At 33.2% G+C, this 25,789-nt stretch overlaps 1 protein-coding gene across 1 annotated transcript in view; it reads right to left on the bottom strand.

Annotated features, from left to right (window-relative positions):
- The window catches only part of LOC128985230 (uncharacterized), a 97,852-nt gene extending 77,046 nt beyond the window's left edge, over positions 1–20,806 (bottom strand). Inside the window, exons 1-3 of the mRNA XM_054404619.1 lie at positions 20,788–20,806; positions 18,376–18,549; positions 17,803–18,027 (exon numbers count right to left, since the gene is read on the bottom strand). Of these exons, the coding sequence (XP_054260594.1) occupies positions 17,803–18,027; positions 18,376–18,549; positions 20,788–20,806 (418 nt within the window). The remainder of the gene's footprint in view (positions 1–17,802; positions 18,028–18,375; positions 18,550–20,787) is intronic.
- Between the last annotated feature and the right edge of the window lie 4,983 nt (positions 20,807–25,789).

Genomic DNA, 25,789 nt, shown 5'->3' with positions numbered 1-25,789 from the left:
AAAGTAACTCAGATAGTTTTGGCAAAACCGCAACAAATTTTTGAAATATACAAAACACTGCAAATAATAATTATTTTACAGGTTTTTGTACCGTTTCCTTCTAATTTAATTTCGATCTCGTTTACAAAAATAAAACAATGGGACACAATTTATTGACATGAATGCATCAATAACGTAGTGAACAATCGTAACCAAATGTATTCTACCATCGACATTGAATACTTTAAGCACACTTTTCACCAAACATAAACACAGAAGCCCGTATTCATCCGCTCTGTTTGTGCTGTGCGCACTGGCGTTGACTAAATTAATTGATTTCAGGTAAATTTTTACATCTTGAATCTTACTCTTTTGCTATGACCCGAAAAAAGAAGAACTTTATTTTTAAAAACATACTATATGCATAGCATTACTCTAGCGAAGTTTTCAACGTATTCAAATCTCTAGCTACTAGCTGTGGAAGACCACTCAAGCTGCTGCACTGATGCATATGCATAAGTGCTTTTAGTTGAGTGCGCGATGCATTGAGTCATACGGGACGTTATGCAATGTGGCTTTAGATTTAATATTAAAATCTGGTATAACCTCTACTTTACTGGGATAGTATTTATTCGAATTTGTTTTACTAAACATTTACAGATTTTACGATTTGGTTTGGATTGAGTTATTTTTAAATTTCATTCCGGTTTGATAACGTGTATTTAGTGGCATATATTGTATCAGTTGGGTCTGATAAGCATTGCCTTCCTTTTGCACCTCCAAAGCGAAACTAACCTATTTTCGGAAACGTAACATGTAAACAATTTTGTTAATCGTCGTCAAATTAGCAAGCTTCTAAGAACATGCATTAAAGGTTACTTTTACTTAATAATTCGTTTTCCATACCAAATATTTTAGCTTAAGTTTTTAGGCTCTGTTTTAATATTTGTAAAGTGTATTTATCGCTTTTTTACAGGATTGAAAAAAATACTTATAGTCTCTTTATTGATAGTACTTGCATTTTGTTTTACAAGTTAGTTTTAATTCTTAAATTTATTTTTTCGATGTCCTTGAGAACTAAAAACACTGTCTACGTGTGTGTGTGAGACCGTAGGGACTAAACCCCTTGTGACATTTTCCTTTTGTCAAGACATTTAAAGGACAAAGAAATTTAAAAATAAAAACTTACTTAAATGTTTGTTTAATTGTTCAACGTCGTATTGGAGCCCCTCTTCCTTGAAAAAAAGTTCACTCTACCTTTTTGACTATATGTGGATACACAAGTTTTCACAATTAAAAAAACTTGCTCTAAACATATACTCAGAAAAGAAAGTAAAAACTGAAAAAGAATTCAAATAAAAAGGCCTTATAATTTAAAACAGGAATTAAAAATTTAATCAAGAATATTATAAACATAAAACAAGTTAAATAGAACAAAATGTCTTTGATTTTGAAAACCCCTAGACCCCTCTAATGTCTAACATAATCTTAATTGACGGAACACTCTTTAGAGTTGCGTTAAAGTATTTCTGACAATGAGAAAGATTTGCTAAATTCAAGCTACAAACTACAAATGACACCTTGGTTAATGCACAGCATGGATTACTCAGTTCGAAAAAGTTAAGTGTTTGGTTGTGTTTGTTTATACAGTACATAACATGCAATACTAAACAAGCTGATTTTATACTCATGTACATACAAATATGACTGAAATAGTTGTGTTTTTGTGGTCCTTGTGTTTGAGTTGCTTTTAAATTGATAAAATGGCTATAAAAGGTAATTAGGTACATTCCAAGCTTAGGTTTGGTTTTATCTGTACTATTCATTACCTTGTAGACACATGTAGCAAATCATATTAAAATGTATTTTTGTAAAGCACGTGTTCACGGTTTTTTATATATTAAAATATCCAGCTTCCAAAGTTTGTGGGAAGATACTTGTCACCTACAGACTGATGCATATTGATAACTGCTTTTAGGTGAATGTCTGAAATATGAATCTTCATCGAGCGATATGATATGTAGCTTTTAAGTTTAATATTCTGGAATCTGTGATGTGATTTGCAATTCACAGTTCTAGAAAAAAGGAACACTTTAGTTGCAAAAAAATACATCAATGTACTGTGATTTAACTGTGAAATATACAGAAATATACAGACTGTGATATAAAAGTGCCAGCTATAATATTCGAAAATTATAAGAGGTAACAAAATGTTAAATTGTACCTGCCTTGGCATTTTTATAAAAAACCTTTTGGTCACGTTGAAATCTAAAGCTACTCGTTTAGGAGTTACAACGTGTTACAACAAAAAAAATGTCTTGTGGTGTACATTATGCATCATGTAGCTCCTCAACAAGTACGTTTAGAGCGAAAATTGCAAAGAATAAAAGTCTTAAAATTTCATTTAAGTTCTAAAAAGACCATAACATATGTAACAAATATTGATTCTATTGTTTCAAAAATGGACAATTTTCCAAAATGGCAGTAAAAATTGAAAATAGGAAAACTGTGTGTGTTATGGTCTGAATCTAGATGTAATTTTAAGACTTTTTTATTCTTCGAATTTTCGCTCTAAATGTACTCGTTTAGGAGCTACATGATGCAGAATGTATACGCAAGTAATTTTTTCTCAGTTGCAACACGCTGTAACTCCTAAACGAGTAGCTTTAGAGAAAAAATGCCATGAATAAAAACGTTTTAAATTACATTTTCTTTCTAACACAATCATAAAATATATGGTCTTCCATAAGAAAAACCAAAGTAGGCGGCCATATTGGAAAAAATATTTTTTCGACGACCAACATTTTTTTAATAAAAAATCCAAGGCTGTTACAATTTAACCGTTTGTTATATCCCTTATAACTTTCGAATAAAATAGCTGGCACACTTGTATCAATCACCCTGTATGTATATAGGGAGAACTGTGCTGAAATTCATGGTGGCTTATTTTTCAACGTCCACGTTATTAAAAGAGTTATATATATGCCTATAGTAAAAAAAATACACACATGTTAGCCTGACTTCACGAAAGTGTGCATAAATGCATGTTACCTCCTTTTCCTAAAAAACTAAAACTTTTTTAAACCCGACGCGTGAATTTTTAAACGCATCTTATAAAATTTAACGACTTTGACAACACTATAATATTGATAAGTTTTACAAAATGTTGCCATAGTAATTAAAAATGACTTATATATAAATTACAACGTATACGCACAACCACAATATTTTAAGTACTTGAAATTATCATGATATCTGCAATTATTTTGCTAGCAATGCAGATATTCTCTTTCATAGCAGTGAGGGAGTACGTAAGCAATCATTATGGATATGATATAGCCAGTGATTGGCTTCAAGCAGTTGTTTGTTATATTATTTACTCAATATTGATGGGACGAGTGAATCTGCAAATAAGATTCAACTTTTCCAGACAGTCAACTATCACACCAATGACGTAATGTACAACTGCTTCAATATCATCAGGATCATCATAAATTAGTAATTATTTTAACATGTAATTGGAATAACAGAATTGAATGTTAATGTGAATATTAAGTACATTTATTGCATAAGTTGGACTCAATAGATGTGTATACAACTGCTTTATCAGATTTTACGTACATTTTATTCATAAATGTTATAAATATAGATAGGTTTGTATTAAAATCATTACATGGTTAACACAGAACCCCTATATCATATTTTTGGTGAATCTAGAGTTTAGAGAATAAGACCTTTACCTTGAGATATGGGTTCATACTCTGCTAACCTAACTTATTTAGGCAAAACCCCAACACATTTTTTAAATATAAAACACTACAAATTTGTTGACAGGTTTTTGTAGCGTTTCCTTCTAATTTAATTTCGATCTCGTTTACAAACATTAAAAATAACTTCTTGATCAGCATTGTACGTGTTATTAAATTTACGGAAAGTAAATAAAAGAAATGTCTTATAACGCTTAAAACATATATTTACGCTTTTAAAATATACCGAACATATTTTTTCATCGTCTTGTTACTCACAAGACGATGATTTACCGAACATATTTTACAAAACACTCATCTGGGTGAATGAAAGTCGTTATCAATTCTTTTAGTTTTGATACCGTACCCATTAAAACTGTAAACCTGTGAAGATATTTTATTTAAAAATATATTTAAGGCTGAAACAAGATAAGGATAAGTTAGTGATTCAGTCGGTAGCTCAAAATATTGTGAAACCAAAGCAGTAATATAGTGAGTTCACGTCTCCTATAATAGATTACTACTTGTCATTATTGTACGCTAACTCAGCCATGGTGTCCTTGGTACATTCCAACTTTGACTAATGGTATAACTATACATTCCATCTCAAGTTTAAAGTTGTCAACATTTTTCGAATTAGAATGAACGTAGTAGAATGAAACTGCCAAAAAACTCGTTCCTGTAAACTAGTAATTATCTCGACGAATACTCCATTGTTTTAACAAAGTCAACCTGGAAGACTTATACCATCTTGTATACCACATAAACACAGTGACAAAAACCAAGGGAGAAATTTCATTTTACACTCGAGTGGACTCTGTGAGTGGTTCAATCAACTATGTCCTTTTTGGGGGGAAATTTGCCACGGCTGGTCCATATGGCTGGAATGTCTTATATAATATGTCAAAGACAATGACGACCCTTGAGACTCTTAGGGACGGGTGAATTCGAGGTTAAAATATGACACCAATCTCTTAAAAACGGAAAATAAAAATCTACTAGTGCACCTGTTGCTCGAATTCGAGCAATTGCAAAATGTTGCAGGCGTTATTTCAAAACGAATAACAGTCATAATTTTTGATGACTTATAAGAGTCAACTCAAAGATAAATAATCAATTACTCCACACCATCTAAACTATAAACGAACTGAATTCATTCTGAAAACGAACGCTCACTCCACTCCAGTTATCCAATCTGTAAACGAACGCTCTTGTTTGTATCATGTATTTACTACGAACAGCTGTAATTATTACAAATTATTCGTCCGTTTAAATAAACGTAATCTTTTCTTCGTAAGAAATACATTGGGATTTTGATGGCCTGTGGGGCAAAGCCTTAGAACGTTTATTGCAGAAAATTGGTGAAAGGGGGAGTCTACACAAAAAATACTTAATTTTGACACCTCGTTTGTAAAAATCCGTCCATTATTAACGGAGGAGTAGTGTTTCGTAGAAATCACCTTCATGTATTATACATAAGGATATATATACAATACACATAGTTTAATTGAGCAAATTTAAGGATAACGAAGCATGCAACTGTACTGTTAACTAAAGTTACACTTAACGACGCTGCAAACTAGATTTATTTCCCTGTGAGGTGTGAGGTGGGAGGTGGGAGGGAAGGCTTATCAGGCTTCCCGTTGCTAGGTACTGATGGATTGTTGGCGTATCCGATACAATGTATGTATTGGCACGTATAACATTACTATATAGTTGTTAAAAACTAATTTAAGCTATGAAGATTGGTCGACTTTGAGCTACTGAAATAGATATAAAATCTATCTTCAATTATATTTCAAGACCCCTCAAGGGAGGGGAAACCCTATGTGAATTACCTCGTTTGACAACTAGAAGCATCGGTCCACCCTAAAATCTAATCCCTATCTAAATAACCATTATCTTGTTCACGTTTCACGATGGCATTAATGTGTAGGTTCCAATTAAAACTGAAATTACCATGTGATTTCTGTAAATTGTAGACTAGAAAACTTTATTTTCTTAAGCTTATCATTAACCACATAAATATTGAACATGAGAATTACTTAATAACTTTTTGTATAACAATTTTGTTAATATGTTTTTGAGGTAAAATCATTTGTTTCGATCACTCGATTTACGTTTTTTTTATTCTTTACTTTATTTAGTATCTTACTTATAGTTCCAGCTCTTATATAGTCTAGTAATCTATGTGAAATAAAATAAATAACTGCATATTCTTATATATTTCTTTAAAGAAATGTAATTTCTTACCTATTATAATCATCGGTTTTATTCTTACTTGCCTTTCTAGATGTGTATTACTTAATTGATTTTTTACTTTTAGCAAGCAAATTTCTGCAGTGTGTTGAAATTCTTTACAGGTAAACCGACATTTAGAAAGTATGGCGAAAAAAATAGTGTAAAACGTTATGTGCCTTTGTAAACATTCTTTGTGCCAAACTAGAGATATAATTTGACCTATTCACCCTTAGGTTGGCATCCCTGTGTTCAATTATCACAGGTCAGGTCAACACTTGGTTACCCACACAAACAACCCTCTATGTTTGTGCATTTGGTCAACTGGGTCGAGCCTTTAGTTATTGATCAGTCAGATCTTAACCACTATTATATTGATAACATTATTAAACAAAATTGGATTAGGTAATGAATGATTGCATACATAGGCTTAAAATATATAATTAATATGCTAACAGGAAATTTGTTAGTTGAACTCCCCGCCATTTCTTAACCGATTTTGACCATTCACGTCTCATAGGAAAGAGCGTGTCGCGTTGATGTGCAAACGGACGTTAATGTAGGTATCTCCTAAAGATAATCTTTTTCACGACGCTTAGGTCACTCTAGGGGTTTGTCCCTTTTCCATTTTTATTTCACTGTATGTACGGTCACTAAATGTTTAACATTAGAGTGAAGTTAATTGTCTTTCTGTGGCTTTGAATAACTGCACTCTACAACTAATTAGTGTTTGTTTTAAGTCAATATTTTTATCCTAAGGATTTTCGGGCTTAATATTGCTGTGGTTAAATACACGATATCATTGAAGAAACTGTAAATTTAAATATTTCCTTTATCTGTATTAGTTTGCTTATAGTATTAACATATTGTATGGTCGTTAACTGATTGTTTTTTTTCAGGTTAGTTAATTGTCTTTTTCTTCCTTTGATAAAAGGTTTGAGTTATTTTATGCTTCTTTAGTCTTTTATGCTTAGTTTCTTATAACTTGTAAGATAATTTATTAATTACACTATGTACTTACGTCAATAACTGATTATGAAATATGGAAACATAATATGTTTTAACGTTTACGGTTATCTTTTAAATTTGGTGATATATTGTCAGCTACTAGAAATAATTTTTATTGAAATTTAGTGTGTTATTTATTACTTAGTAAAAAATATTTTGACAGTACAGTCATGTACAGGACTGATAAAAAATTGATGTTTATCCCTGTGAAATAATCAGTCAAACAATAGTGAAATGACCGTAGTCTTTGGGTGTAAGTTAAAGGAGGAGAATGACAAATAAACTATAAAATATCACGTACAATAAATTAAATTTAAATCTTGTTTATCTTAGGATTGTAATTATGAGGTACATGGGCTTATTGCTTACCACTAGACAAAAATGTTTTTTTTTTATTTGGCCAACAACATAATACTAATCCAATTGCAGGATTGTACAAAAATTAACGATCGATTCATTTGGTAGACTTCAGTTCTATATTGTACTAAATACGAATAAAGTAATTAATTAACAAGTTGGATTTGTGGTTTGTTCACGGTGTAGACATCAGCTTATAAAATGGTTACCTTATAATGGACATATTGCACTCATAAAATAGTTTCGGCATCAAGGGATGATATTTTCAGGCCGTACTTGGGCATTAAAATTGGTAATATAAAAAAAGGTTAAAATGCTGTGAAAACCGAAAGCGAGTCTATTTTTCTTGAAAGGGCTACTGGTTTTGAACGACTTTTGGTCAAAATGTAGATTACTAAAATCTTATTTATCCCTGGTGTTTGATTAATCAAATACACCATCACATCATAAGCAAATACACCAACAGACACGGGCACGAGTAATTAAGATTTGGTTCAAATAACACCTATCCTGAACGCGATGTGTTGTTGGCAGTAGGGCTATTACTGGTATTTCAACGTACTCGTGGTATTTGTATAAGTGTGTGTCACAGGCAATGATTGAAATACAATTATTCTTTTGCAATATTCTTCTGGAGATTGTCAAATTTGAAAAATTAAGTAAATTTGTAACCAAGGGATTATTCACACAAAAAAATTATGATGAATACATTATACTTTTATACCCTACAAATAATGGCACCAATTTGGAGCCAAAACTAGGAAACCTAACCATTTTCAATACTTACATACACTAGAGATCATAATTACATAAAATGAAGTATATGTTCTGTCGTCGTGAGATAAGTAGTTTACTCTACTTGCTTTAACTGGCCACTACAGTTGACAACTATCCCCTCCCATAGCTTCAAGCTGTGAATTAACAGGCTAAACAGCTTAGCTTTGAGCAGCAACATCTGAGGACTAACCTGTCCTGATGACTCCTTGTACTGGTAATTGAACATTCCACCTTCAACCACTCTGTATTAGATCACATTGACGAATCTGTCTTCAATTAACTGTAGGCCAAAACTACAGGGAAACTCGCCTCTTTTATAGATGCAACAAATAACACTGCGATGGATAGTAAAATTTTTTTTCATCAATTTAACCGATATTCACGGATAAATTAAATCCATTTTAGGAGGAAGGGGTACAATTTCAATCGATTATATTATTACGAGTTTTAATGTCGTAAATGTTACTGTTTTGAAATTGACGCAGGCTGCCCATATGAGTATATATTGACCTTTGAGCATACAAATTATCTTCCAGTTGTAGAAGGATTTGCCGCTGAGATGTCAGCGTTGTCCGGGGTGCGCCCGATACGATTGTGATGTCGTTCCTAGCACGTAATGGTCACAATTTTCGAGGAGGCTCCTTCTGTGCACCCCAATTGTGATGTCGCTGCTGACGCGGAAAGGACTAAGCAAGAGACAGACCCTCGTCACCCATTACACGGCCACCAACCTGCAGAGCGAAGGCTTCGGTCCAGAAAGAGCTTTTTATCACGGACACGAGTCCTAGATGGATCACTCTCAAGCAATCGGTCCCATACCAGCCAGGGAGGAACTGGCTCCTGGTGGAGGTCTGCATTACATGGTGTGGAAGACCCTAAATCGAATCAGGGTCGAGGTACCAAAATGCAAGACAAACATACAGAAATGGGGTCTCTTACCAGACGAAGAAAACATCTGGTGTGCGTGTGGTGCTGTACAGGATCCTGACCATCTGCTGATCTGTCCACGCCTAGACCAGTCTTGCACATTAGATGATCTTTTACAAGCGAATGACAAAGCCATATCGGTAGCTAATTTTTGGAAAAGCGAAGTCTGATTTCCGGACACGGAAAGTAACAAATTATCATCCTGGAAAATATGAAAATGTGTTTAAAAATATCAGTACAGTTAAAGCCTATTAGTTATGTTAAAGGATAATGAAATGAAGTTTTGCCATAATACTGCATGAACATTTTTGTTTTTGATATAGGTTACTATCAAATTTTAGCCTTCAGAGATTAGCCTTCCAAAGACCCAAAAAGTTTCCATTTCAATATCAATGAGTTGTGAAGGGAACACGAAATATCAATTTAATTGAAATCATTGGTGAAAGCATTGACTAACTGTCAGTGTTAACCAGATAAATCCTCATCCTTCCAATCTCATTGTGATCGACGTCGAATATTTCTCCTCCTGCCTGTAATATTTACATTAAATAGTATCTTTGACAATATCCAATAGTCAATGATAGTACACATGTGTTTCTCTGAGTATTTATAGTGGTAAACTAGTTAAAAATTTTAACACTTTGTTTAGATTTAATATTACTTTCGGTAATTCAGCGTTTATTTAATTTGGCGCTCTCCTGGTTACTGCCAGTTTTGAGAGTTTTGATTTTTATATATTTTATTGTCCTCACCAAGTCAGTTATTATTATTTATGTATATAAATACCCACACAATATACATTTTTGAGTTACCTCAATGCATAGCATTTGTAAAAAAAAAAAAAAAATACTCAGGACGTGTACATTACTTAACAAATATGCTGTGCAATTATTAGGACTCAAGTTAATGGATACAACTTAATTTATGGCTTAAAATCTAAATATTCCACCGATATAGCTTTTACTCAACACACACTAAATCAGAGATATTACTTCTCCTGAAGACAAGGCTATAGCTTGTAAGACTTCCAAGAGATAAAACCCAGACAATTTATCAGATGTTCGAGCTCTGGAAAACTGATAAACCCTTGTCCATTAGTTTAGGCATTGAACATTACTGTAGCTCTGCTTAGGTTAACAGTATATGTAGACAGCTTAAAGGGAATGTATGGTTTCGTATTTCTATGTAGGTTTGGACTTACGGGGATGATTATTTCATGAGTGTTAATGTCGTCATTTATTTCAAAGAGCATTGAATATCTACAGCATTTGGAAATTGAAACGTGAAATTTGTTTAAACCTAATTCAGGAATATGTAAAAATAATGTCTGCACTGTAATCATTTTGGAAAAAGTTTTATTATGAAAAGTTTAAAAATATTTTAGATAGTGATGTATGTGGTCTCATCGATTGACCGCATGATTTCAGTCTTGAAGGGTATCGTTCAAACCCTATATAGAAAATGCGTATGTATAAACTGGGTTGACTAAAAGCACGTTTTAGCGACTTTCCCATTTAGGAAATAAGCTATTTGTGTATTTTTAATTAAATGTATGCATTAAAACTAAAAGAGGAAGTCACACAATTCTTCCCTTCAGACGAACACTAAAATAGATTTGCATTTGGTACTATTAAATGCTCATTGTTTTATAAAATAAAGTTTGCACTTCTAATTAAATGTGTGAGATTGAATGATCATTATTTGTTAAAACTATGTCCACTTCCAAATCAATTCTTTTCTTTCTATTAAGAAACACAAACTTACTGCGGTGAAGAACATACTCACTCATCAACAACAAAAAATCACTTAAATATACTCACTATTTGTGTCTGAGTTTTAATACATTTAAATAACAAAGGAGATGACGTAGTCATACCTGCTTAGTGTTTATTACATTATAAACTCATTTGTTGCGCCTCCTCGCATCAGCTGATGAGCCAAAACCACTCAAGTAAAGTAACTTTCACTAATCTTGTAGCTGAGCTAGTAAGGGATTATGATGAAAATCCCTAAGGCAATCATAAATTTAAATACAATTTGTAATTCCACAGCTAAGTTTCAATATTAATTTATGTACAAATCGGAAGAGCAATACAAATAAATCAATGTATATCTACTGATTTAGAACATACAAGTGTTAAATATCACTCTAAGCAGGAGGTAAATTAATAGAATATGTTTCGGAACAGTGATTTTTTTATCCAAGACCATTTACTATCCATCGATTTATCTATTAGAAAACGGTGCGCAACTTGATTGGCTTGGTTTTTTAATTAATGCGCAAGGTTGTTCCTGAATAGAACTGGTTATTCCATATTATAATGTCATGATTCAGTGGCATTCCTGTTTTACGTTGTAGGTACACCTATTAAGACAAGAGCATATAACTCTTCTCTGTTTTCAAGAATTGCCCCCCCTAAAATCCATACAACAGTATTTTTTTGAAGTAAATGTTTAACTCACTATTATGAATTTAATTCGGCCTTACAGTCAATCCACTAAACATTTAACCTAGGATTCTTAAATTATTCATCTATTTACGTCGTTAACTTGTAAGGTGTTTATTTCATTATTCAGTTACGTCTATAAATACAAGCCCTAGGTAGTGTTTGGTCAAATCCATTTCAAACAATTACAATGAAATCTAGATGAGCAATGTTGGCTAGTTGGGTTTTCATTAAAGTCAATGGTTCATTAAGTAATGGTTTTCTTAGGAACACAGATGAGAAAATACTCGATCATTATTTATACTATACCTGATGCTTATTCCAATTATACTATTGCAATTCTTATTTTAACTTATACTGTTACCCTGTAATTCGTTTCACTATTTAAATGTAATTCTGTATGATGTTTAATGTTTAGTAGAAATTTTTTACAGCTTTGTTTGGTTTGACACCACACAATGAAAGTGAAAGTAACAACATAGTTTATTTCTTATAAACGAATAATTTTAATGTATCGCTCAGAGATGGTTTTAATTAGTTGAATATTTAATTGTAAGTAAACCGGCCTATTTTATAGCTTTATCCCGAAGTTGGCATTTTAGAAAATATAAAATATGAATTATAAAAGAACCAAATTACATAGTAAATGACTAATTATCGTCTTTAATTAAAACTATAACTGATTAGTGTATTGTAATTTTTGTTTTATGTCTAGCAGAGCTATGAAGATACAACATAAAATGGACAATATGAATAGTATTTTCACTTTCTTAATTTAATGTTATCTGCACTTCATCAATTTTATATTCAACTTTAAACATCCCTAAATTTTACTAAATATGTGCTCATTTAGAAGTTTTATATTTTTTTAGCTCTAGTAATCATATTTATTACTTATATGGTGAACGGCTAACATCCTCTTCATAACATCGCATCACGATGCATAGTAAATAAATGAAAAACATTCTTCAAATCAATAAAATATTCTTTAAAGTGTCTAATGTGTTCCTCTAATTTTATTTTCATTTAAAAGGATCCCCTAAAAACTTGTATTGTTAATGTTAAGAAAATTGTTTTAACTATTAAAATTAGCTTAGCAGGGCAGACAACTCAGCACATACGTTGCGAGAAATAAATAAATGGTTATTACAGTTTGTTGTCTCTCTCATGTCATCATTGTGGCAAATTCTCTGCAGTTTGATAGACTAATGGATAGGGTAATGGAACTTAATTTTTCCTACTAAGTTTTGTTTTTATACGGGAATAAACATAAAGAAAGCAAACAGACGATCAAATTAATTTTTGGATTTGTTGCAAAGGTATTATTCGCAGTTTAGGCCTACATTATCCGAAATCAAAATGTGCCACCAAACCTTAGTAAAATGTCATTACTAGAAAAATTACAATATGCTATGCTGAAAGTGCAGCTGTAAAGAACGTAATAATATGTTTGTGCCAAAGGTCCAATTAGGGGCCTTATTACTTCAAATATTATCTTCTTTATTATTCTTACGTCGAATAACGACGGAGATGTAATGATGTTGTAAAACCTGGGTGTAACGGAGATAATAACGTTGATGTAGGCAGTAAAGTGCACGAACCCTGCATATTCCTGCTTCATCAGATCTTCACCAGTTAAATAATAAAGACTCCCGTTACAGCAATTCTGCAAAATATAAATCCATCGTGACGTCTCTTTATCGAGGGTTTCAAACAAACATGTTCATAGAAATTCAATAAATTGTATATATTTTAAAGGGTTAAACACAACGTAAATCTATGCAATCTTATTTTAGTAATATTAAAAGGAGGAAACAGCGATGGGATTTAAACCTCTGTTTATAATGAACAGTTTACAACAAAAAATTCCACAAAGATGATTTGCGATGGCAGACACTCATAATTATGTGACAAATTGCTTGTGTTGTATAAACTCATTATTTGCAAATTAGGAAAACAATAATGCATCTCAGTGTATACTATTATCCTGAATTTCTTTTTTTGAATAAACTTTTATTTACACAAAACTAGATTAGAAAATTATTTTTAACTATTTTCAATAACTCCAAATGCCTCATTTTACAATGAATTATTTATTTGCCACTGTATCATCTCGAAACAAAAATCAATTGCCTTTTAAATTTGTGTCCAAGCATTTAAATTATAACGTTTGCTTAGAGCCGTATTAAAAGAGGTGTTCTGGTGACGTAGCCAGCGACAGTAGCTGGTGGCGCACTGGCTACCTTAGTAGCCTAGTAGCCAGTTCTGTAGCCAGAATGATTCCTTTTTTGGTCAGTTTGTTGCAAACTTTGAGTACGCAGTTGTACTGCCAAGCTAAATACTCCAAAACATAAAAAATTTTTGTATTGAAATATATTATCTTGGCAAGGTGTATACATGCAATAAAAAAAAACATGCAATCATCTTTTCCTCCCTAGAGACAACGTACTTCGTTTAGCTTTAAAAATGTTGGCAATCTATAGGGGCAAAATTATAGAATAGTTTATTTGTTTGATCTTATATAAAAAAATAATAATTGATGAAAACCCCTTTTCACAGTTTTAAGGGATTTTTGGACATTGAAAAAAAAATCACTATGTTCATTGCTGTGTTAATTTTTACTATTGGGAGTTTACATAATGTTTCCTCGAAATGATCCAAAAGTGTTAGATTACCAACCACAACAGTTATTTAAAAATACTTATTAAATGTTGTATTTAAACATGCTTTTTACTAAAACCAACCCAGTTAATCAAGCTATATTTTCTCGGAACAAAGTTCAATTTTCTGTATATACTTGCCAGCTTGGTAAACTATGAAGGAGCTCAAAGTTTGTGTTTTCTCAAACAAACTACAACTTTTGGCCTTTAAATTTTATATAGTGTAAGTAGGGATTGCGAACATGGATGGCAGTAATGGTGAATGGTTATATTTCATCATAGATAAGAAGTTAAAAGACCTTAAGAAAGACTGTGAAAAGTATTGAGATATATTACCACAAGGTTTGTTTATTTGGACATCTAGAAGTACGTAGATGAAATGAGAATTATATGTTTCGAATGGTTGGTCGTATAAAACAATATATTTTAAAATTATATTGTGACAACACTGATTTTAATATTTTACGTTTGTTTTCATACCCTAATCCCTGGAAACTTTCTTTCTCTATCGGTTGATCGTAACAGAAAGTTAAAAAAAATCATAACTAACTAACTGTTAAAACCCTTCTCGCAAACAAAGTTAGTTACAAAATAGAATAAAGACGACATTTTAAAATTCTAATCTTTTGACCAAAACTCAATAGAACTCGTACGTGTTAGAAAGTTTAGCTCAGTTTCAAAAATTTACTTGGTGCAACGAAAGCATAACGAATGTGTAAAATTTTATCCAAAAAATTGTTGAAAATAATCAAACACAGTTGTTATGTTTACAAGATACAATATCAAATCCTCGTTATTTGAACGGGTTAATTGTTTGTACAAAACAAACCACAATCGTGTTCCATTGCAATGTTTTTCCAATACATCGAAATTATGTATTTTATAGGTCTCGTGGGATGTGTCATTTGTTAAACTGCCTTTAACGCCCAGTGGAGGCTTTTACAGATATTCTAATAACAATTGGTACAATTTGTAGAGTATGTGTATTTGTTATGTAAGTAACCACGTAATTAAATTGTTGATTGGCAAATACAAATGCACTATTGTAATGGAAAATGTATAATAACGAGGGGGTGGGTGCAGTAGGTGTAGAGTAAGGAAGTTATAGTCTTGAAATGCCTGGTTCAAATCTCACCAACCACATTGGCTTTTATCCATGAGATAATATTACACTCCAATCATCATCAGACCCAATAGGCGATGACATTCGCCTATTGGGTCTGATGATGATTGGAGTGTCCAATCGAAATCGATCACCACTTACCATCTTTTGTATATTTACCGTCTTGTGAGTAACAGTATAAGCGTAAATCTATGTTTTAAGTGTTATAAGACGTATCTTTATTTACTTTCCGTAAATTTAATAACACGTACAATGGTGATCAAGAAGTCACATTTTCTTTTAAATTATGGTTAGGTTGCCCTTAGCAACTCTATGAATATTATAGGAAATTGTAAATAAAATACATAGATTTACATGAGCAAATTATCCTACCAAACCAAATAGTAGGGTTATCAATATCTATATGCAAGAATCTAATTAGGTGGGGTAATATCGCATAATTTGCATAATAAACTCAGTAGAGTTAGCGTTGCGAATTAATCAACCTGCAGTAATGGCATTCATTAACTAACCATATAACGTTGGCATGAAACCAGCACGCACACTAATCGATCTGCAATATCGACATTGCTGGTAGGTTTTAATGTGGCTGACCATGATGTATCAAATAATAATGAATGGGGGGTCGAATATCTGATTATGTTACACTCAACCAAGACATATTGCTGACATTAAGCTAAAACACAGACTTATAGATCCGCATTACTGACATTGCTATGAACTAACTACGCTGCCTTTATGTAAATAATGAGATATTAGATATCTGACTATGTTACACTCAACCAAGACATATTGCTGACATAAAGCTAACACGCACACTGACCAATCTGCATTACCGACATTGCTGTGACTATCCATGCTTCCTTAAGTGAATTGTGAGAGATTAGATATCCGACTATGTTACACTCAACCAAGACATATTGCTGACATAAAGCTAACACGCATTCTGACAATCTGCATTACCGACATTGCTGTGACTAACCATGCTTCCTTAAGTGAATTGTGAGAGATTAGATATCCGGCTATATTACACTCAACCAAGACATAAGTTTAATGGTTACATTAAGCTAAATTAAAACACAGACTTGTGGATTCGCATTACTGACATTGCTGTGAACTAACTATGCTGCCTTAGTCCATGTAATTAATGAGAGATTAGATATCTGACTATGTTAAACTCAACCAAGACATATTGCTGAGATTAAGCTAAAACACAGACTTATGGATCCGCATTACTGACATTGATGTGAACTAACTATGCTGCCTTAGTCTATGTAAATTATTAGAGATTAGATAACTGACTATGTTACACTCAAACAAGGCATAATGGTTACATAAAGAATCAAGAATCAAGAATCAAGAATCAAGAATCAAGAATCAAGAATCAAGAATCAAGAATCAAGAATTTTTATTTCCATAAAATGTGGTTACATTGCTGGAAAACGTCAGTCAACTATAGCTAAAAAAGAATAGAAACTAAAATAAGACAATGGTACAAGGTTTCTTACCAATATAAAGAATTACATTCCTGAAACTCTCCATGCAAAGAGAAGAAAAAAAAACAGCACACAGCACTCGGTTGAAAAACTAAAAAAAACTACTTACAAGTTCTTCTTTCAAATCAAAAAATTCTCTGTTTTTGTACAAAGGGTTTGCCAAAAGGAGCCCCTCAACACCTTTTCTAAATTTTGGGTCCGGCAGGTTCCGAGCTGCAAAAGGAAGTTTATTAAAAAACTTATAACTTAGAATCTCATTCGACATCTGAACTTTACTTAATCTAACATGTGGTAAATTGATATCATTTTTCCTACGTGTATTATAGGGATGGATGTCGCCTCTCAGCTCAAGAGAATCCCATTCCTTCTTGATTTTGATCAAGGACTGAAAAATATAGAGGTTACAAACTGTCATTAAGTTCTCAGCTACAAATATGGGTTTGCAATGGTCCAAGTAATCAGCACCAGCTACTACTCTAACTGCTTTCTTTTGATAGCGCAGAACTCTCTTGACCCCAGAGGCGGCACCCCAGAGCCTTAGGCCATACAATAAAATACTCTGAAAGAAAGCAATATAAGCAGTTTTCAGCCAGTCCTTTGGTACAAAATATCTCAGTCTTCTGAGTAGACACAGAGCTCTGGAAAGTCTAGCACAAACATGGCTAATCTGGTCATTCCAGTCTACTTTATTATCGAGATGTAAGCCTAGAAGTTTGACAGATTTCACACTATGTTCTAAGTTTCTTAGGCTAAAGATTATTGACTTAGTCTTTGTCTCATTTAGAAAAAAGTGATTTGCTCGGAACCAGGCCGATGCCCCCTCAAGAGATCGTTTCATGGCTTCCTCAAGATCTCCCAGTTCATTACTAGTTTCAAAGAGTGTAGTATCATCTGCGTAACAGATGACACCTTGCCCCAAACACAAAGCGAGATCATTAAGCATGACATTGAAGAGTAAGGGACCAAGAATTGAGCCCTGAGGTACACCATGGGTCAATTGCTGTACACTGGATTGTCTGCCATTTATACAAACCAGCTGCCCACGTCCAGTCAGGTATGACTCAAACAGTTCAAAAAGTTTCCCCTTAACCCCATAGAAATTTAACTTTCCCAGGAGGGTGTCATGATCCACCATGTCAAAGGCCTTGCTGAGGTCACAAAGAGTGGCCCCAGCAAAGCCCCCATCCTCAAAAGACTGAAAAGCTGCCTTTATTAACTTGTCAACCGCATCAGTAGTGCTGCGGTGAGGCCTGAAACCAAACTGGGCAGCTGAGAACAGATTATTTGCTTCAAAATACAGAGAGAGCTGTTCTTTAATAATAAACTCAAGGATCTTAGAGAAAGATGGCAGAATAGAAATTGGTCTAAAATTCTCTGGCAGGTTGGGATTGCCTTTCTTGTGAATAGGCACAACCCTGGCAATTTTTAAAACATCAGGGAAAATACCTTCTAAAATACAACAATTGATACAGTAAGTTAATGGGCTAACTATAGAGAAAATTATCTGTTTCACAAAACTAGTAGAGATATCATATATGTCTCTGCTAGAAGAATTCTTTAACCCTTGCACTACAGATATGACTTTATCACATGAAACTGGGGACATGTGAAAGGTACTAGTAGGTGGAGGATGTTTTCCCAGTAGTTCTAGGCCAGAGGTAGGGGGGATTCCAATAGCGTCACGGGTCTGTTGGACCGAGTTCACAAAAAATTCGTTGAACTCACTGGGTGTTAGGTTGGTCAGCTGTAAAGGTTTTGTTGGAACCACTTCTCTCTTTATAACCGTCCAAGCTGCAGAACAAGGATTTTGTGCAGATTCAATGAATTTGACATTACTTTCAAATCTGGCAAGCTTAAGGCTTTCTTGGTATTCATTTTTGACTCGCAGATATCTTGCTTTAGCTTCAGGAGTTTTGGATACCTTGTACATATCATAGGTTAAAAGTTTCCACTTTCTTAAGGTTAGTAAAGTGGGATTGTCTGCATAGGGCTGGATGGAGTTTTTTAGATTCTTACGGGGCCGGAGGGGTTTTTTGGGAAACCACTCGTTAACCAACATTAGAAAAGTATTTAAAAACTGGTTAAATTTTTTGTTAGCATTACCACCTTGAAGTAGAACATACCAGTCTATGTTAAAGAGATCACCCACAAAGCTATGTATTTTACTTACAGGAAAGGGCCTATACAACTTAGATATAGTACCATGCTTCGAGACGTTACCATCTGCCTGCTTATCCCTTATGCTAAACTTAATTGCTTCATGGTCTGCAATGGCATAGCTAAGGACCTCTGCATTAAAGCAGTCATTAGATAAATCGGTTGCTACATTGTCCAGGCAGGAAGTGCCCCGAGTAGGCTCCCACACAGAACAATAGAGGTCAAGGGACCTTAAAAGGTTTAAAAAATCTTCGGAAAGTCTGTTTCTTACCAAGATGTTCACATTGAAGTCGCCACCTATGACGACACTGTTCGCAGATCTTCTTACACTTAAAGAGAGGACTAACCTTTCAAGGCTATCTAAAAACCTGTCGGGATCACCGTCAGGCGACCTATAAATGCCAATGAAAATAATACTGCAACTATGCAAATGAACGCAAACATATTCATGATGCAGGTCAACGCAAAAATCACTAACATCAATAACAGTGATTGAGTTCATTATGTTAGGTGTCCCAAAAAGAGCAACCCCACCGTGCTTCAGAGAAGTTCTGCAATAGGCTGAAATAAGGCAGAAGCCACTTATGTTTGTACACTTTATAAGTTCATCGGACTGCCAATGTTCTGAGAGACAAAGCAGTTTATAATCATTCAGAGCAAGTGTCATTTCAAGGTCTAAAATTCGAGCAGTGGAAAGGCACTGTACATTAAGTAACAATATACAAAAGTTAAAAAGTCCTAGGCCTACACCTACATTATTTGGGCCTCTATGGCCGTTTTGGCTAACAGGTCTAGATGCACAAAAATTTACAGAGGAGTGATTTTCCCGCATCATGTTTAGTCCCATTTTTTCGGACGATCCCCTAAAAAAGTACGAGAAGGAATGTAGCTTTTAACGTTATTTTGTCTGCCTGAACGACGTTCTTCAAACTCTTTTACAAAAATTCCCTCGGGCCAAAATTCAGGTTTCAATAAGTCCTTAACAAGATTATCAGAGACGCTTACCTTGAAACTTGTATAGTCTGAAAACCTGGTAGGTAGTTTCTCACATTTGTTACAAATAACATTTTCACTTTTTAGATAGGATTCAATGTCACTACTTTCCGTATCTGAAGAACAACGACTAACAAAAACTGCCTTGGATTTTTCCGCACGCTTGAGACCACTTTTGTCAGTATTTGAACCTATAATGGGTTTAGTCTTAGTTTTAGAAAACCTAACCTCTTCTTGAGACGTCTTGGAAGTTGTAGGTCTAATTTTGTTTCTAGGCCTACTGTCAGTATTGCTAGCTAGTACTTGGGAGTAGCTTTTATTCCTATTTTCAGTGTTTCCGGCCTCCTGTCCATTCACTTTGTCATCAGATTCGGAATTTTGTAGACTTGATTCTTGACTAGGCCTAGGTAGGCCTATAAGCTGAGAATGGGTTTCTGCAGAGGACCGCTTCTTGGTCAAAGCTAAAACACAGACTTATGGATCCGCATTACTGACATTGATGTGAACTAACTATGCTGCCTTAGTCTATGTAAATTATTAGAGATTGGATAACTGACTATGTTACACTCAACCAAGGCATAATGGTTACATAAAGCTAAAACACAGACTTATGGATCCGCATTACTGACATTGATGTGAACTAACTATGCTGCCTTAGTCTATGTAAATTATTAGAGATTGGATAACTGACTATGTTACACTCAACCAAGGCATAATGGTTACATAAAGCTAAAACACAGACTTATGGATTCGCATTACTGACATTGCTGTGAACTAACTATGCTGCCTTAGTCTATGTAAATTATGAGAGATTAGGTATCTGACTTGTTACACTCAACCATGACATATTGCTGACATAAAGCTAACACGCATACTGACCAATCTGCATTACCGACATTTCTGTGACTAACCATGCTCCCTTAAGTGAATTGTGAGGGATTAGATATCCGACTATGTTACACTCAACCAAGACATATTGCTGAAATAAAGCTAACACGCACACTGACCAATCTGCATTACTGACATTGCTGTGACTAACCATGTTTCCTTAAGTGAATTGTGAGAGATTAGATATCCGACTATGTTACACTCAACCAAGACATATTGCTGACATAAAGCTAACACGCACACTGGCTAATCTGCATTACCGACATTGCTGTGACTCCATGCCTCTTTAAGTGAATTGTGAGAGATTAGATATCCGACTATGTTACACCCAACTAAGACATATTGCTGACATAAAGCTAACACGCACACTGGCTAATCTGCATTACCGACATTGCTGTGACTCCATGCCTCTTTAAGTGAATTGTGAGAGATTAGATATCCGACTATGTTACACCCAACTAAGACATATTGCTGACATAAAGCTAACACGCACACTGGCCAATCTGCATTACCGACATTGCTGTGACTCCATGCCTCTTTAAGTGAATTGTGAGAGATTAGATATCCGACTATGTTACACTCAACCAAGACATATTGCTGACATAAAGCTAACACGCACACTGACCAATCTGCATTACCGACATTGCTGTGACTCCATGCCTCTTTAAGTGAATTGTGAGAGATTAGATATCCGACTATGTTCCGTTCAACCAAGACAACCAACACGCACACGCATCGATCTGCTTAACCAACATTGTTAAACAAGTCTTATTGTCACCGACCTTGCGAAGTGAAAAATTAGAGAACGGTTATCCAAATACTTGGGTTTTACTATTAAAAAATATTGCTGGCATGAAGTTAACACGCATGTTCTTCGATCTGCAGCACCGACAATTCTGTTCAGTGTTGCTGTGAACGACCATGCCTTGTGAAGTGAATAATGATAGATTAGATATCTGCAAATGTTGTGCGAAGTGATCTCTTTTTATCCCCAACTAATCAAGAGGAATTTTTACATTTACTACCGCCTCGACTAAATATGTTCTAGATAATGATTTCAAAACTTATGTTTGAACACAAATTTGTATACAACAAGTCTTTATGTTAAATCGGTATTAACAGTTATTTTATCTTACTAGTGAGAACTGTTGAACTAGTATTGTTTCACTCAAATCGTCCATCATACATAATATTATTAATGTTTTACAGAATACTTATAAAATACGAAAGTTAGTAAAGTATCTGAATTTAATACAATATATTTGACCTAGCAGCAACAGCGTCAACAACGGTGTAAGTTTAAATATATGTTTCAAGTGTAATTTGACGTATTTTTGCACTTTTTGTTAATTTTACTACACATACAATGCTAATAAGGAAGTTATATAAAATATCAGATAAATGTGATCGGAATAGGCTGGATGTTATAAGCCAGTGTGAGTACACCGTTATTTTACATGTAGAATTTTTTCAGAAATGTTAGTTCAAGCTACCAAATGAACAAAAAACAAAGGTTTTTACAAAGAAATTAAGTTTTTTTTCTTCTTTTGAGCATAAGAAAATATTTCTCATAAAGACACGCAATATTATTTTAGGCTATTATTTAATTTAAAACCCTTATAGATATCCTAACAAGTTTTATTACTAAACTACAAATGGGTCATATCATGTTAATTTTAATAAACTGGATGAATGATGGTTTATGATCTAAAATTTTAACTACATCAATTATTTTCTGTTAGCTTTTTCTTTATCTATTGGTTTAAACCCGTACTTTCAACAAACTAATGAATATGTATATACTGTGATGGATTTGCATAAACACTCGTTGTCGGGTACGTGCTTTAGAAGCTGTTGCAAAGATAAATTTATGATAAACTCAAATAGATAAAAGTAAAATTATTGTTTCATACAGTAACGTCCTTTAAGTATAGTAGTAAACCTGTTGCATTTTTTACTACTAAAATGAGAAAAATTAGAGTTAACACAAAAGACAACCGTTTTAGATTATATTTTCTCTTATTCTTTTCATATTACAACTATTTAAATATTTACTAAACCATAGTTGTTTTTCTTTTAACGTTTGATAGTTTGTATGAATTGGTTTAACAGTAACAACATGTTAAAAAACTATATATAGTGTATATTATAGTTAAATTTACGTATACAAACACAATAATGAAAATGAAAATCCCATTTGCCAAAAACTAAGCTGAAACTCAAAAGCCAAGCTGTACACGCGAAACAGCAAACTTAAAGTTACTTAGTCATTAGGGTCTCTTGTTCTCTAAAGTTGTATTGTAAATCTAAAGCGCTTAAAAATGATTTAATGTGAAACTACTTAGGTTAAGGATGTTAAGTAAATACTAAAAGAAAGCTTTAAAATGTTGAGAAAATCGAAAACATAGTTACATTTAACAATTTGCAATACACTAGCAACAGTATTTCAAGATAAAATGTATTTATGTGTGGAAATACGGTATATATGTGTAATGAACTAATCCCAATAATATGTTTCCTATTCCAGCCATATTTCAGGGACGCACATTTCAAAGTTCATCTCCAAAAAGAGATGAATTACGTATAAAGATAATAATATAAAGATGAATTACGTCAGTTTGTTTTTAGATAGAGGTAATTTTATCAATCAGACAAATGATTTAATCAAGCATACTACTCTCTAATCAAACCAGCAAAAATTAGCTAACAACGCTGGACTGGTAGTTTAACAGTTCTTTTTTACAATTTAATGTCTATGACGTATGTTAAAACATAGATGTTTACTACTAAGATTATATTCAAATTATAGAAATTGCAGAAACAAATATTATTATATCATAAGAGCAAACAAAAATTGAAATTCGATTAAAAATATTCTAATTTACATATAGTACAATAAATCGTACATGTAACAGAGTAATCAATGATAATAAATGTTGTTGCAATACCTAACTTCACTCTTAAGAAACAAGTATGGTTACAGAACAAAACTTTCAATTGTAAGATTTTCATTGTCACATTATTTAAGTGGTTTTAAATCAATTTGTTTCACAAAGTTCGTGATCTAGATGTTTTAGCAACTTTTCAAAGTTAATTCAGTTTTACCTTTGCCCCAAGGAGACGTTTGTTTACCAAGAACTGTTACTTCAAGCTAGTATTTATGCAAATTCAAGTACAAACCGTAATAAATATTCACGAATGCTTTGCAGGTTAACATGCTCTTACGTGTTGACAGATAATCGTGTTTTTTTTAGTTCAAACTACTTTTTAAAATAAATAAAAATAAACTAAATACCAAAGTATGTTAATTTGGTAGATACTTATTTTTTTAAGGTTTCGTAAAGAGATTGTTACTATTATTGTTAGTATGTTTTCATGGTAACTTAATATATTATTAAATATTTCAGAATATTTTTAACTATCCTATAAAAAAAGGCATTGTGTTTCTTAATTATACTATGCTTAGTTTTTGAAGCCATAGGATTAAAAGAAACACCGTGCTATAATCTCAAAAAAGGTAAAGGAACGGAAGCTTACAACAAATACAATTTTACTTATAGTAACGTTATGATTTCCAATTTATAAGTACATCATGTTAGGGCACGGCCTAGGTACGTTAGCTATAAACCAAAATAATCTTACTAAAAAATCCCATTAGCCTAGACTATTTACTAATAAATGCAAAATCACAAAGATTAGCTCACATCTCATCAAGTCATTAGAGCCACCCTAATGTAAGTAGTCTCTCTAGAACTTATCACCAGCACCATCTACCCGGATTACTGCAGAACTAGGGCGGCTTGATGTACATTACAGCAGAGAGAGCGGTTAGGCGATGATTACAAGAGAATCACAATGGGAGGAGCCGGCGGCATTAATGTCTTGATTCTCTAATGCTGTTCAAATCACTTCCATCTGTCGAGTTGCACTATTTGCATTGCGTGTTTTGTTATTCTAATATTTTTTAATGTTTAGTTCTTAAGAAATTAATTATGTTTAATTTTCGGAAACATATTTTGATTACTGCAGTTGATCCGTTCTATAACTATTAGTTAAGGATCAAAATACTTATACTCGTATCCATGGTCTTAAAATGAAGTAGAATAAACAATCTATCACTATCACGTGTATCAATATCATAACCTTACAAAGTTGATTCTAATCTCACTTTAAGTTGTAAGCCAAGCAATCGGAAAAATACGCATTCCAGGTTTAAAAAGCTTACTTCCGTACCAATGAATTCTCTCTTATAAAAACAAAACTGAAGTTTGTATTTCTATCCGAAAAATGTTATAGCAGTGTATAAGAAAGAATGTAAAATGTACAGTATTTGCAGTATCATGGAAATCAAGATAAAATAATAAATTAAATATAATATATTGTATTATATCCATACATAGTTGCGGAAACGCTTAAAATGCTGATCAATTTGTTTATAAGTGAAATCTGATTTCATCATCCCCTACCCAATAATGCGTGTATATGGAATATTCATGTTTAAACAAGTTTTATGCACTTCACAAGGCCATACAGTAACTTCTTTTACCGCTCATGAAGCAAAGTTTTGTCATAACAGCAACTAAGGGGAGTTAGATATCGATGTCTTCATTACCAAGGCTACTGCAAAGAGGGTCAGATGATATATGGGTAAGTCCCACATTCCTCTTGGGAACTTTTCAAAGGGGATGGTGTCTAATGGAAAGCTTGTAGCAGTGAATGTGTGATGTTCAAAATTATAACTAATTGTTTTAATAACATACAAGTTACATTTGAACTATAAACAATCTTCCTATAAACATAGCTGAGAACAGTGTTTTAACAAAATGTGTAACTTTCTCTTCCTAAATGTTAGTTTACTTCAGGAACCAAAAACCTTCATAAATCATATCATCAATGTTTATAAATACCACATGAAGGTCAATAGTCTTATTTTAAAATCTCTCTAAATAAAGTGCTTAAAGTCAAAATTACAGGATAAATATCCCACTGTAAA

The sequence above is a fragment of the Macrosteles quadrilineatus genome, unplaced genomic scaffold (genome assembly GCF_028750875.1).
Source record: "Macrosteles quadrilineatus isolate MER2022 unplaced genomic scaffold, UCM_ALF_1.0 Scaffold_2__2_contigs__length_208266976, whole genome shotgun sequence".
Lineage (NCBI taxonomy): Eukaryota > Metazoa > Arthropoda > Insecta > Hemiptera > Cicadellidae > Macrosteles > Macrosteles quadrilineatus.
Note: the sequence above shows the minus strand (reverse complement) of the source record. Positions and strands in the feature narration are given on the sequence as shown.